The sequence below is a fragment of the Haemaphysalis longicornis genome, unplaced genomic scaffold, assembly GCF_048455015.1.
Source record: "Haemaphysalis longicornis isolate Haplotype H1 unplaced genomic scaffold, Haemaphysalis longicornis Haplotype H1 scaffold_2, whole genome shotgun sequence".
Taxonomy (NCBI): domain Eukaryota; kingdom Metazoa; phylum Arthropoda; class Arachnida; order Ixodida; family Ixodidae; genus Haemaphysalis; species Haemaphysalis longicornis.
In genome coordinates, this window is record NW_027526295.1 from 163,480,985 (window position 1) to 163,496,499 (window position 15,515).

Genomic DNA, 15,515 nt, shown 5'->3' on the forward strand with positions numbered 1-15,515 from the left:
GGAAAGAAGGTACTTGCAGCGAGAGAGGCATAAGCGGACGGTGTCTGGCCAGATGCTAGTAGCGCACGAGCTGCTGGATCTAGAGGACGCTGACCACGTTTCATTGTTCGAATGTTCACCAAACCGAGGCATTCGAGGACCAAGGGCCAAGCGAGGCACACCAATCTAGCCAGCGGCCTCGTGACAGTCATCGTTCATGTCGGCAGGCTGCTGCTGTGAGGCGGTGAAGGTTCAGACATGCGTCGATTGATGCGGGATTCCACATTGACGCTAGTTCAGTTCGACGGCGGGCGGCCTACAGACAACAAAGTTGCAGGTCAGGGACAGGCCGCAATCCCTCGACCCACGTCGTTCGAGTCGCTGCTTCCAAACCCAGGCAGAGATTTGGGCACAGGTCAAGTCAGGTAGGTGCTGAGGACGATCGTAGCCGATGTCGATCAATAGAGGTCCCAGCCTACCACCCGAAACTGCCTTCGAAAACGATTCGCCCGGCCGGGAGAAAGGTTGCGATGAATAGGATAGTGGTCACTATCCCATCAGTCTGGCTCACATATCCACGACACTGAAGCACTTCCTAACCACCAAGATAAGTCAGGCGAGCTTCGATGACAACTCGGATGTTCCCGGTGGCGTGTAGTCACGGAAACGCCATTTAGGAGAACAAACTGAGCGTCCGTAAACGCGTCGTACACACATATACCACGAGCAGTGGAAGTAGCATAGCTCCATGTAGCGTGGGGAGCGCTGAAATCCCCCGCCCCCAAAATTTGACAGCTGGGATGCCATCTACGAAGATGTGAAGGCCAGCCAAGGCATAGTTTGGCTGTATCTAGGGGCGAGCATATAGTATGAAACTATGATGACGTCCGCACGGGGGAGGCGAACGAGCACAGCGAAGACTTCCTGCCATAGTGTACGTACACCATCGGGCCAAGTCTATGCGGACTTGAGGAACAATTGAGCGGGCATATACGGCTACTTTTCCTGGGGGGACATCAGGCATGGCGGTTCGACGATCAGAATGGATGGAAATGAATAAGACACAAATCCAAAAAGTTGGCCGCGTATCTGCTCCTTTCGTTGCAAATGCCGTCACTAGACGATAGTTTTTATCGGCTTTTGCGAAGTAAATGCCTCCCTTCGCTTTCCCGCTCACCTCTCCTGTTGTTCCTCTTACGTTGAGCTCCTCCCAAGGTAAAGACGCCAAAGGTTTGCTTAAATCATTTTAAATTTCCCGATTTCCACTGCTCCAAACCGGGTGTCTCGATGCGAACGCTGCCGTACGGCGAAGACGCGCGTTAATCGAGGCGCCCTACTTCAACGCTTACAGAACCGCGTTTCCCTACTCCACGTGCGTTGCAAGCAGAACGTGGAACTTATCTAGTGGAACCTTGCGTAACTGTTGCCGGTTGATTTCTTAAAATGGCGCCAGAAGCTATACGCCTCGAGCGCGGCCTGTAGGGGCGCCACTGAAATCCCCCTAGCGGCCCGTTTCGAAAGCAGGCGCGGGAGTCCCCGGCTCGGTCCCCCCTGTCGCCGTTGCTTTTGGGGCTCGTTCCAGACAGCGATTTACCGTTTGTCCGCGTTAGAAATACCAAATAACGTGGAGCAGGCACTCTGTTTGCAAGCGTGGTGTGTTCACGAGAGTATAAACGTTTATGACGCGATCTTAGTGAGATCTATATGAGCGCCGGGCGTGTGTCACAGGCCGGCGTCCCGAAGCCAGCATTTGCATGCAGCTGATTGCAATTCCGCTGCCCTGAAATTTAGTGGCAGTGTCTCCGTAAGCAGTGTTTCCTCCGATGGTCATGTTGCGGCCATACACACTATGATGTAAATCGACTTTGTGCACTTACAAAATCCAGCGGAGCACTCATGCCTGACAGCACGCAAGTTACGCCTGCCAATATCACATAGCAGATATTGATCAGTACCATGAAAAAGCCAATGCGGCATAAATTTCACAAACATTGTACCAAAGAAGTACGATGGATAATGCAAAATTACACTCCGGAGTCAGCACACGAGGACAAATTTAATGCTGGGTCGTCTTGTCCCGAGGTGAGCGCTCGCAAAGATTCATCTGTTACATTTATCCTCCACGAGAAGCGCGAAGACGGGTTTATAGAGTAATTCGCGCCCGCGACCAAACTCTTCTTCGAAACACGTCATATGACACGGGGAGACTGCAGAATCTAGCATAAACCGAAATCAGAGACCCTTATCAGATACGACACTCTTCCAACGAGCCCGTGTGTACGAGATTTCGGCGCACGTTAAGGATCTCCAGGTGGTCAAAATTAATCCGGAGCCCTCCACTACGGCATGACTCATCGTCTCCGTTGCGTCGGCGCGTTAAATCCTGCAATCAATCAATCAACTCTTCCAACGACACCTCGTATCGCTTGTGAACTGCCTACCCTGTATTCTTCAAAAAATGCGTCCGCCGAGTGATCAGCCGTTCGTTGAAGGCGAAAAACAAACGAAAAGTGAATACGCAGCAATTGTGTGTGTGATTACTAAAAACGTTCAAACGGTCATTCATTGATTTCGCTCCGCATTTGTAAACAACGATAGTTGAGCGTCCTCCTCCTCACCCCCCCCCCCCCCCATGTCTAGCGATATATCACTGCATTTCGCATCTAGTTGGTCTGGTGGATACTACCTTGCTCAAACAAACGTCTTTAGCATTTGAGAAGCTGCACTCGGTTTTTTTTTTTTTTTTCATTCCCGTACGACCATTCTATCTATTCCTGACTTGCAGACCATTGATTTTCCCGTGGTTTCATTAACATATACCTTGGTTCTTACTATAAGGCATGAGCGGGCACATATCTGACACTGCACATCCTTTGAGTGTATTAACATTCTCGCGTGGCTTATATTCCCATAAAAGGCACAAGTTTTTGTCAGCTATTGGGTTATCACATCCCCGAATCATATTGTTCTACGACGTACATACTAGAAGCAAAGCCGAATTTGTTGTCTGCGCTGCAAAACAGTGCCAATATGAGGTCTAAACGAGGCGACAATAAATAGAATTCACTTGTGCTGACGTGTTCGAAGGCGACAGCGGTGATATGCTGCTGCCGTCGCCGACGCCCGCAAGAGCGGCCAGGAAGCGCGCAGAACCGCCTCCCCGCGGGTAGCTCTTGTTGGCGTTAGAGCGCTCTACCAAGACGCAGCTGTTTTTTTTAAGTGCCTTGTACGTGCAGTTAGCTTACAGACGTCACCATAACAAGTTGTTCAGTGCGGGAAAAGGCAAAGAGAAGCGAAAGAGAACCAAAACACTGCATGACCGCCTATCAGCCACGCAGCGCTAATCCCGCAAACGCCGCGGAGAAGCGGCAGCAGGCGGCGCAGCGATCGCGAATCTCGAGGCGTATAGTGGCGCGGGCGACAGCAGGCGACGGCGGAGTGAATTCTTTTTCTGCAGTTGATGAAGTATTTAATTTCGCAAAAGTCAAGCATGTTTGATTTTTTATAAAGGAACAGTGCAAATATCACTTCTGTATTGATTTGTTGTCGCATATTTGCGTAATGTCTTGTTCTTTTTCAACAATGTTGACAAGTATGAACATTACACCGGACATAGACGGGTAGATTTAGCTGTGACTATATAAGACTATTGCGCAGGCATTGTTTTGCTTTGGCCGGGTGACTGAATCGAGTCACAGACAGACAGACGGACGGACAGACAGACAGACAGACAGACATACAGACAGTCCAAAATTTCTGGGTTTAAGTAGCCCAAGAAAGACTATCGTGTTTAAAAGGGAAAGGAGGCTATTTGTTTCCTGGAGTAGCAGGGCCAAATGCATGTATCTTCCCGCAGAGAATGCGCCGTCGAAGTTCTCCAACCTTGCCCGATATATCCGGGCAGTTTCATTGCAGAACGCCTTGCGACGAGCCCACAGACACAGGTATCGTCACAGGTAGAGGTTAGCCAGCAATAGCGAGGTGAGAGTCTGGAGCTGTTTCACCACGAAACACGAGAGTTCATGTGGCGATATGGTTGTCGACGTGAGAGCCTGGATAACTGGAGGCGCAGGCAGGGTCGCGGATGGGGTGTCAGTGGAACGGTAGCCCACACGCCGGCGCTGAAGGATTCCATGGCGTTGCTTACGACGCTGAATTCACTTTTGTGATGCAGCCAGTGTGTTCTTAATTTAGCATTCTTTCTCCATATTATAAGTAGGTGGTTGTCCTTGTACGGGCGATGAACGTCGACGACTTGCACGGGGAGTTTTCACCACCGCACTATACGTCATCGTCTCTTATGCTGGAGATAGAGTTGCTGACACGTCTTCCTCGAAGGGTGCCAAAACAGCGTATCGATTAGAGGTTGGCACCTGGTCCGACAGTGGAGGATCACAGTGAATTTTCCTTCGCTTTGAACGGCGTTCGCGAACTTTCTTGTTTGCCTCGAACTTTATAGGGCACTTCCGGGAAGTAATTTCATGGTCATCTGTCTTAAAAAGGCCGCATCGGAAAGTCTGCGGCGCCGTGGCTTCCATTGGGTGCCGTGGCTTCCCGACTGAAAGAGCGTCCGTTAAAAGAAAAAGCCTATGGGGTCGTCTACAACATTGCTGGCTCATAATGCCCGCTAGTTATGTGGGCGAAAAAAGGAACTTCTTAGAACGCCTCCGACAGTACAAAAACGACATTCGCAGCTCGGAAATTCAGCACAGTGCATTGGCCGAACACTGTGAAAAACCTGACCAGAAGATTGACTTGGACGACGCGCAGGTGATTGGCACCGAAACAAGTTACCCGGAAAGAATTGTCCTCGAGTCTTTACACATGCATGGGAACCAGGAAGGCCTGAATATATCTGAAATAGCCCTTCTTACCATCTACGCCCATGGTGTCCGACGCGCCATGGGCGTCACCCCCTCATGAAGGAGCCGAGTAGGCTCCGAAACGTTGAGACCGCTTTCATCTGTCATTATATATGCACGATCAAACAGCACGAGGCGGGCAGCGAGTCAGCATGACACAAAAAATCGCACGTGTAGCCTGCGTATCTTGCCGGTGTTGCGAAGCTGCCTTGCTCAACCCGCTACCAACGTGGCGTAGAGCAGAGCGACGGAGCTGTCGAGCCGACGGTGAGTTGAAGCAGCATTTATATACATGTACAGGCGTAACAAGAGCGTTACATGGCTCGCACGAAGGCACGTGTCCACTCGGTGCCTCCGATGACCGAGTGCCGCGCTCGCTGCTGCTTCCGGCCTGTACCCCCAGGGGCCCGTTGCAGAGCGAGCAGTTCGAATCCCTCCAATCAGGAATCTCCACTGGCCGCAGTTCGAATCCGACGAGTGGAGTCGAAGCGATTGCGTCAGTCGAAGCCCCCGCGACGGGGAAAGGGAAGGCGACGCAGGGGCGCCGTTTCCCGGCGTGTCCGTGCGTGTTTCTGCCGCACGTTGTATGTCCGAGGCGTGGATTGGCGCAGCCGTCGGCGCGTCGCCAGGCGAAGCGAATTTGTGCCGGGCGCTCTGGCACAACACCGGCGCCCCCCCCCTTAACATGGCGTCGAAAGGAGGGTTCGCTTTGGCTCTGACAGACGGCAGCACTTTTGCATAAGGCGCTAAATAAGACGAAATGCAGTAGACGAAAAATTCAATAAGTGACAATTCTCAAAGCTTGATTTTGTGTGTGCTTCAAGGGTGCCCAGGGAGTTTCTTAGGTGTTACCCCAAGAATAAAGTCAGTAAGAGATGGGGGTGTGGACAAATGCATAGAAGAGGCAGACTAATATAGAGTCACTAAAATACATACTTACTTTGATTAGTATTCTGATACCATATCCCACTTTGCGGGTTATAAAGCTACCATATTTGAACTATTCTGACGCAGTCCAGATTGTAATGCGCTGGTAAGTATTTAGGAAAATTCATAACAATAATTTGACGGTTATTCTACCACGCAGGTGTAAAAGATGTGACACCGCGTACCAGGCGGGCGATATTTTATTTGACGTACGCGAATGTAACCGCAAAAATATGTTGTGCTTCATAAAATAGCTCATTCAGCTCTTGCTCGCATTAAAACTGGAGCGGGAAACACTGAAAGCGTTTGATTATTCAAACATCTTGACCTTCGTAATTCGAGACATCATGGCCATGAGTTCATTAGCGGCACCTTTACTAATTCCGCCAAAGAGCCTTCAAGTTCTCGAAAGCGTCCGTACTCGGGTTGGGTGAGTTACTTGTACGGAAATATGGCTTTGCTTTATTTCGGCCAACCCTGCTAAGGTGGCTAGAATGGGGAGGTGTGAGTACCGGCGGCGGAAACGTGACTCCAAAGTGCGCAGATGCCACGGGCGGCGCTGTTGACCAAGGCGCGGTAAAATCCCTAAAATTACTAAGGTAGCGCCAACTGCTCCCTCCTTCTCCGCTGCCCTCCTCTTTTTTCTCTCCCCTCACCCGCGGCGCCGCGGTCCCTGTAACTCCGTGGCGGGGCCGCCATATTTGTTGGCTTCCTCAGAGCAGACGCCCTCGCAACGCTTCGGGCCGCTCGCTGCAGATTTTCGTGCAGTTTGCTTTTGTTTTCGAGCCGCAATCGCTGTTTGGTAGCATTACTAGTATTTCTAGAGCCCCGTTTTACCAATACGCATTAAGTGATGCTGTTTTGTTTTATATTTTTGTCTAGAAGGGATATTTGCGGGGTGGATGCCGCGGGCGCATACGGACAGCGCGGTGTTTGTTTACGTGTGCGGCATGCTCAGAATAGTTCGTGAACGCGAAAGGATCGAACGTGGACGTTTCAAACTGCTCTGTTACATAGCAATTCTAGAGCCCCGTATTACCAACACGCCCTAAGATAGGCTGTTTTGTTGTATATTTTTGTGTAGAAGGGGATATTTGCGGGATGGATGCCGCTGGCGCATACGGACAGCGCGGTGTTTGTTTACGTGTGCGGCAGGCTCAGGATAGTTCGTGAACGCGAAAGGATCGAACGTGGACGTTTCAAATTGCTCTGTTACAGTAATTCCGTTCTTGCATTTGCGTGATTAAGTTGTGGTCGTGCAAGCGCTGCACAGAGGGCTTGCGCATGGTTCGCGGTGACCTTGGTGCGCGGCAGTTCGAGCGCTGCGCTGGCTTTTTTGCGTTCGCGTTTTTTGCGTTAGTTGCAGATCATTAGGCAGCGCTCAGTATGCGTCCCGCATTAGCTACTGACATTCGTGCCACCTTTATTCCGTGCACTTTCCGGTGCTTTGACGCTGTTGCAAAATATATATCACCTTCACGTCGTTATAGGCTGCTGTCAAGGTCAAAGTTCTCGCGTCTCCTCGTTGGCCTCGCCCATGACGGCTGTACTTTTGGCAGTGCGTCCGTGGCATAGCAATGTTCGTGCGATTGGCGTTCACAATTACTACGAGTAAGGCCTTGTCGGGCATTTCTGGAACAGGCTGGCACAAAGAACGCGCAGTTAAAGAATGCGCTCAGCTTACAATTAGCTGTAGTGCCCAGTTCCATAATAACTACCGTATTCCAAGGCCAGAAGCGCGCTAACAAGCGCAATTGTGAATCCTTTTTATGCTGTACAGCTAACATTGATTCATGTGGGGGCAATTGATAAATTACAGCTTGCTACAGCCGAGCTGGCCGCGACTGCACTGACCTTATTCGAGCAGCAACTCGGCATCGCGAAGCTACATAAAGTGACGCCGACGCAAACGAAACGAGCAGCTGACTCTTCGGTTGTTATGGGTTGTTATTGGCGGTGAGATCTTTGAGTGGCGCCCCCTGGCTCTGACGTCGGCTTAGGGATTCGCGCCGCTGTCGTCTGCTACACTCCGCTTGTGAGGGCAACAGTGCCTGGGCTAGAAATCGCCCGCTTCGTTGCTGTAGTGCGTTAAAAAGCGTATTTCTAGCGACTCAGTTATTTTGCCAGCTTCTGCCGCATCTGAATAATTTGAAGCTGTATCCCCCACAAGTTTGCAACACACGGAGAGATAGAGAACAACTTTCTTCAGAGTATCGGTCAGAAGATCGTGTGTAACTCGTCCTTTCTTGCTTATTCGCGAGGATCAGCGATCAGAGCTTCTCGATAAGTATTCAAAATGCGTAGGCTTCCCTGCAGCATTTTTGAGATGCTCCTATGAAGATTCAACAGTCTAATACTACGTACCAAGCAGCGGCCTCTACACGCTCATCGCACAGCAGGAAATAAAGCGGCTTTCTTCTGTTTCTTGCGTTGATATGTCTTGTATCGGATTAATGTTTCTTGCTTTTTTTTTTCTGCCCAACGCATTAATTTTTCTGCGCCGTCACCAACTTCTTATTAGGATGTTTCGGGATGTTTGGGAGCTCCACAAAGGTCGTGTGGATATTTCCTTCATTTTGTATGGCGTACATTCCCTTCTTCACAAATCGGCTGTCATTACGGCTGCGTGCAAGAAGGTGCATATCGGCAGCGTGTTTTGTTTATTCACATGCAAATACAATGAGAAGGTTTGTGCTACGCCACCGCAATCGCGCCCTAAACAACGTGGTCCACAGTACTCGAAGGCGGCTTTTGTGCTCCGTTCTATCGTAATTATATCGTTATCATAACGAACTGACTCTCAACCCGAACAATGATGACATGATTACGGTGTTGAAGGCATGATATACTCGCTAACTAACGTAATAAATAGTATACCTGCCTATATTACGAGACTCCAAACCGAAGAAGAATTCCATGTAGCTCTTTATTGCTTTTCAACCCTTCCAGGCGCGAAGAACAAATCCTATTCTACTCGGTATGGCGTTCTATGATTTGAAAAAAATTACTTTTACTCTCTTGTCCTGGACTGAGGACCCGGCCCACTAACCAGATCGATTTAATTGTTAAACAAAGTTTTCCCCTCCTCCCCTTCCTCCTCCTCCTCCTCTTGAGTGCAGTTTTCCTGTGACGCATATCCGAATATCGGGAAGATATGGCTGTGCAAAATGTTCCGAAATATCCCTCCAGGTCCTAACAAACATATATGTGTTACTATAAATTTAACGAAGACGTGACTCGTTTTGCTCAATAAACCTCCATACTGGTTAGATGCCTGGTATAGAATCAGCACGCGCGTATATACACACTGGGTTATTTGGAACTCAACCTACAGTTTTTGCAGTCTATAGTGCATGTCAGCAAACTTTCATGCTTTGACAACGTAAAGTGATGTGACAAAACGCTTCGAGCGTTCGGCAAGGTAGCAAAAACTGTTTTACCTTACATATGATTACCGGGAATCGTGATGCCTTCTGCCAAAGCCGACAGCCCTGAAGGCCTAGAATTTGTTTTGGTCTTCCATTTTCCGTGTTGTCGATTATTAGCAGCTTACTGTTCCTTTTGTTCGAATGCTTACATGAGAAGCTGACGCCTAGCTCCGACTCTTCGCGTTCCGCACAGGACCGGCTTCGCGAGGAATGGGGTGGCGCCGGCAATGTTCCTCCCGTAGCGGTATCCAAAACTATACTTTAATCGACACCATGAGCTATTGTATGCGATTTTAAGCCTATTATTATGATAAAAAGTTACCCACACGCCAATTCTGGTGCGGATAAGCATCAGACGTTGACCGAGCGCAAAGAAACAGCAGGGAGAGCGATCCTGAGTGAAGCAGACGACAAATGCGAGAATCCCTAAGCTGACGTCACAGAGGCGCGCTTCGCAGCGCCGCCTGTGTTCGCGCTCACCGCCAATACGCTGGCGGCTTCGATAAGGCCTGCTCCGAGGCCGCTGAGCCTAAAATGGCGAATTTAAATGGACAGTGGCGGCGAAGAGAAGAAAAAACAAACAACGCGGGGACGAGGTACTACGTCACTGGCCGTTGGCCAATGGCGCGCGGCGTTCGCCGGCGAAAAAGAAAATGGCAAAAAACGAAGGAGGAAAGGAGCGCGGGCGAGGGCGAAAGGCGGCGAGATCTAAAGATGGCGCTACCTTAGTAATTTCAGGGACCTTAAGGCGCGGTAGGGCGCGGTAAGGCGCGCAGCTGGAATGAGCGCGCCGCCGGCATCGCGTCGGCTGCATTTCTACCATCAAGGGGGAAACGAACCCGTTGCGGTATGGCGAGCTTTCTGGAAGAGTAAAAGAGAATATTTATAACTAAAAAAATTTATGAGCCCATTTCATTACACCCATGAAATTTAGTTTTACGGGAACAGTTCGCATTGCATGCAGTTTCAAAAGCACGTTTGCACATTACGTGAAGTGGCTCCGGCTTCTATTAAAAAAAACTTGGAGTTGTATAATGTGCACTGACACGGCCCTGTACAGAGGCGCCTTGCATTTCGCTTCCCTCGAAATACGGCCGCCGTCCTCGAGATCGGCACTACCGCATGGGCCTGCAAACTGTCTCGGAGTACACCGCGCTTTCTGCTACCCTTAACAAACCGCTAGACCGCATGCAGTTATCCCGCTCACATCAGAAATGATAGCAGACAGTGAAGCAACACATCTGGTCTCGTCATGAAATCGTTTATTTACAATGAAAAAAAACCGTTTATTTACATGTGAAGATACAAATTTAACTAGGTGCCCATTAGCACCTGTATATAAGAAACACACAAAAAGCATTTACGGCTGACAAGAAAACAAGAACTATTAACCGGGGAAGAACTTTTTGCAGGTGAAGAAGAAAAAAAAGCATTAACGCGTGAAAAAAACAAAAAAAAAATGTTTACAGTCAGGATACTAAAAGAAGATATTAGGTAGGAAAAACTATTTTCAGGTGAAGAAAAACAAACTACTGACAGGTGATAAAGAAATAAAAAGTATTTACAGGTGAAGAGAGAACAAAAGTATATTGGGGGAAAAGAAAAAGTATTAACAGCGGAGATGTTGTACAAGTCGTAAGTTCGCCGTAGCAGAAAACAGATACCAAGAAAATGCCCAGCCCTCGTGAGCGTGTTCCTCGAGGCGACCACCGAGCGCCTTCGGCACGGGAAGTGGGTTTAGTTAAAAAAAAAAAAAAAAACAGCGCTGTTGTCAAGCCCTACCGCCCATGTAAAAAGAAACAAACACAAACAAAAACTTCAGCGCTAATGCGGAAGTTCCCGCCACCGCTGCCTCGAGAATTGATGAGAAGAGCACGGTACGTGGAAGTCTACAATGCTGAGGATGACTTTGCATCTACCACTCGCCGCGAAGACGACGGCATATTCGATGCATATGACGACGATTACTAGCTCCCAAACAATGCAACTAAACAATGATACTAAAAACTTAACTATGCGTCCGGGAATGCCCAACTACAAGAGCTTCGTCATTCAAGTATTGCGCGTGAATGCAAGCTTCCCTGAATTTTTTTACAAGTGAAGAATTAAAAAAAAATTGTAAAATTCAGCCTGCATCATGCAAGATTTCACTGCATTCAGTTTCTTCTCGGCAGCCAATCTGCGGCACATCACCCATTGACTAGCGAATTTCTGCCGCGGCTTTAGCATGCAAAGGTGTTACGCTGAATGCGCAAATTAGTTTGTTTTCTCCGTTTGCTCCGTCGTCTTCTTTGCTGTCGACAGCATCGCACCCCGAACAAATGAGAACGACGCGAGACAGTCCACAACGCACGACGAAGCTGGAAACGGCGAGGGCAGGGAGAGCGCGGGCAGGACGGCGCGGCCGGCTGCGGCTACCGCGCCTCGACGGGCAGCGCCACATTTTCCCTGGTGTCATCTGCGCGCAAGGGAGTCACGCGCGGCCGAAGGAAAGCGCCGCGGTACTCACACCTCCCCATTCTAGCCACCTTAACCCTGCACTCTTGACTCCGCGACGCCGAGTGTGCGTGATGCCGCTTGGTTCCTCTCGCTGCCGGCAAGTAGAATTACCTTGCGCTTGAAGGACGCTCCATAGTGGACCTCTTCTGAGCCAGAAGGACTGAAACATAGCAGCAGCAATATCTACAACAGCTGGCTGAGGTACACCCATTGACGAATACGCAAATTGGGTAGGCCAGATTTACTGATGTGATGTTGAGGGATTGGTTTGCATTGCATTAAGTTGCACTTCGAAAGCAGTTAGTGTTCATGGCATCCTTCTGGCCACTTCGAAGACGAGTTTGGTGTACAGGCACATTGTAACGCGCTAATAAATGTGGAGGCTATTTTATTATAAGAAGGGGCACGTTAAAATCGTGCAAGTACACTATGGGAGCTCTAAACTTCAAATTCTCGTCTAAAATTTAGACGGAAGCTGTCGAACGTGGAAGGAAAGGGAAAGAAACCGGAATGGGGGGGGAGATGGGTATTGGGTTGGCTGATGAGGTTGAAGCACTTTCCATGTCCTCGCTGCAGTTCCGTGTGAGGTGGCCTAACGTCAGTTCAGTTATTGTGGCATAGCAGACACGGGTGAAAGCACTGACTCGCTTGGTGGCACAACAGACACCGGTGAGCTAGGCCATAGCATGCGCGGCAGTCGAGTTTCAAGCAATATCGTCCAGATGGTTCCAGTCTAAGCCTAACTTGCTTACCTGGAAACTCTGACCACTTCACCCTACATGGAAACTCTACGTGGAAACTCTAACCAAACATAGGCCACAGCGAAATTCGAAAGCATTACTCACGGCGCAAAATTCGACGGATCATTCGGTGTCTTTCAATTGGATATAAATGCCTTCGCATTCACAACTCGTGGGAAGTGCTTAGGTGTTCTCTGGTGTTGTTTTTTTTTTCTGAAATGGCGATGAAGCAGCATATGCGGTGGCACGTAATTCTTCTCATGTATTTCCTCGGTAAATGCAAGTCCCACTATTCCCGTGGTGCCTCCCGCTTCCACTTACCGAGGTGTACTTCCATTCTCGCAGAGCGGCTGCCCGTCTTCCAGCACCTGCACGGCGGTGTGTACTTCACAGACAAGCTACCCATCAACTATATGGGCAAAGTGAGAAGAAGCCTGCTTCCAGATCTTCTGGGAACCTTGCACCGGATGGACTGCGCCAAGTTCTCCTTGGAAAAGTTGAAATTCTAGAGGCAGGCGAGAATAAAGCCCAAAGCGCTGGATAAGCTGCTTCGTAGCATTACTAGTTATATTCCTCATTCCCCTCTTGCATGTATTTTTTCCAATGGACCTTTTTCCAGTAGCGATCTGCGCATGCGCGGGCTGGCGGTCCGCCATTCTTGGCAGGCGCCTCGGGCAAAATAAACAATAGCGCGCCCCTCGGTTTTCTGCTTAGGGAGCGGCTATAATCTGCAGGCTTTCTTTTTTCTCTCTCTTTGGACTCCTCGTGGTGGGTTCGTACGGGAATACAATAATGGCTTTCTAAGAGAAGGGGCGAAGACGCTTGAGACTGACCACGCTGCCAGCACATGGCTGCCAGTGAGGGGGTTAGGAAAATGAAAAAAAAAAAAAGGGGGGGGGGGGGGGCGCTTCGAACGCAGCAGATTAGTCACGAGAACGTTCGCCTGCTACCTTGACATTCATGTGAAGGGTGCGGGTGACGGGTCAGTGCGGGAGGGGCGTCAGGACCAGGAATTTTGTGCACGAGTTCTCCGAAAGCCAAACTTTCTTGGGGGTGCGCCTTACTGCCATTTTTAGTTCGCCGTGGCGGCCGCTAGAGGGACCGGTACTGGAAAAAGGTCCATTAGTGTAGATGTCTTGTGTTAACTGACTCCTTTTCCCTTCTATGAATATCTGAATCATCTATGAAAAAAAAAATGAAAACGCCGCCCAATCGGGCCGGTACACTCTAAGAAAAAAGGGTAGAAAAAGGGAGGAAATCGAGGCTTTTCTCCCCCGGACCAGCGAGATTCTCCCTTTAGCTAATTACACGTAGCGCCCTCTGTACGGCCTCTACGAAACACCGAAACGGGGGAGGAAATATTCTCCCCTGTCGTCTGCAACCTCCTCTCGGTGCCGACGCCGAAAACGAAACCGTTCATCGTTGCAAGGTGGCTTTCGCCGATCGGGCGCATACGACGACTATGAGCAACACCTCCCCTGCGGTGTGCTGCTTGCTTGTTTTCTCGCTGTCTTTCTTTTTATTATTACCTCGTGCCCGCCACGCTAACGCACGGCTCGCCAGCCGTGTGTTGGAAGCACATTCTGTGGGCACCGCTGCATGCTTGCTCTGGGCGGGCGACTCGCCTGCGCCCTGTTCAACTTACCACTGCATTTGTGGACGTTTTATACTGAGGGCCAAGAGTAAAAGAGGTCAGTGATGATAGCAAACTGCCCCTTTTTTCGTCAACGAGCACTGACCGCAGCATATTGAAGCATCAGTTACCAACAACAAGAGGCCCCCATTCAGCAACATCTTGGCTGAATGGTTGCCAGACCAGCGGTGCGCTCTACAGTAAAATAGCGAAGGCGAGGCTAAGTATCATTACCCAAACATACCTTCCGCACTGTTTCGAGACACGTTTTTTTCTTCTTTGAGCTATTTTACTGCTTCTTACAAAACATCAAATTAATAAAAGTTTGCAATTGTACGGGTTACATTTGATGAAATCACAAAACCCACCTAAGACTTACGCACTGCCGTGGGTTATCGAAACAAGCAACGATCTCACTGTTTTTTTTTTTATTTACGGAAGTACGCCCTTTGGCATAAACTAGATGTTGTCCAGTAGTCCCTTCTCCACAATGAAGTCGTGCATTCTCGGCGATCATGGTTATAAATACTTTGTCGCCGTGCCAATGTCTAGTTGTGGCTTGTGATCATGCAAACATGTGAAAAGTGTACTATGCTTGCGATGTTGTGTGTTGCGTGTATTATGCCGCTATGTTGTGCTATGTTTCTTCCCAATATGTGCCCGCCACATGCGGCCTCCGTGATGTTGGCTATAATAAATACGTTATCCATGAAGGAAACCAAGGAAACGCCTTGAAAGGGGTCCTGAAATGCCTTCCGCCGATGCATGGATGTACATGTAACCAAATAAAGCAATGTATTAGCAATCTCCTCCTGCAAGAATTTTGTTAAAGCGATGAGTATTAGCTGAGAAATCGTAAATCAAAAACCGCGAATTATCGTCGCGCCGTATTTCCTCCTCCTTTCAACTGTTTCTTCGCTGTTGGCCTCCCCTCCCATGATGCTCCGCTCCTCAGCGGTGACGTACTTCCGCTATTGCGCTCCCACCAGTGTTGCGGAATGGGCGTCCCCATTCCATTCCAATTCCATTCCGGGGAATGACAATTCGCCTAAATTCCATTCCTTTCAATTCCTCGGAATGCCAAAAGATTGCCCATTCCCATTCCGGGAATGGCCGACCAGTTCAATTCCATTCCTCTAATTCCTCTCAGTTTTATCGGGTGATTATCAAGTTACCAATGAACCCACCATTAAGCTGATGTTATTACACTCATTAAGAACTGCTAAAACACGCAAAACACGTCCCCAAGGTCAAAGGATAGGGGCTTTGTGGCTGATCTCGTGCAGTGCGATCACCCCACCAATTCCCACAGGGGCAGTTCTCCCGTTAGTTATTATAGTATTCCCATGGTCAGCATGTCTTTACGAGTTGTGGTGTTTTCATACTGTTTAAGCCTGAATGTGTTAATGCTAAAGTAACGACATGTTCTTTTTGTACTGACAAAAGT

The 15,515-nt window shown here is 49.2% G+C and overlaps 1 protein-coding gene across 1 annotated transcript in view; it reads left to right on the forward strand.

Moving 5' to 3' along the window:
- Nucleotides 1-12,959, forward strand: part of LOC144167482 (luciferin 4-monooxygenase-like) — a 68,815-nt gene extending 55,856 nt beyond the window's left edge. Inside the window, exon 9 of the mRNA XM_077696737.1 lies at nucleotides 12,781-12,959. Within this exon, the coding sequence (XP_077552863.1) occupies nucleotides 12,781-12,944 (164 nt within the window). The 3' untranslated portion in view covers nucleotides 12,945-12,959. The remainder of the gene's footprint in view (nucleotides 1-12,780) is intronic.
- Nucleotides 12,960-15,515: the final 2,556 nt, after the last annotated feature.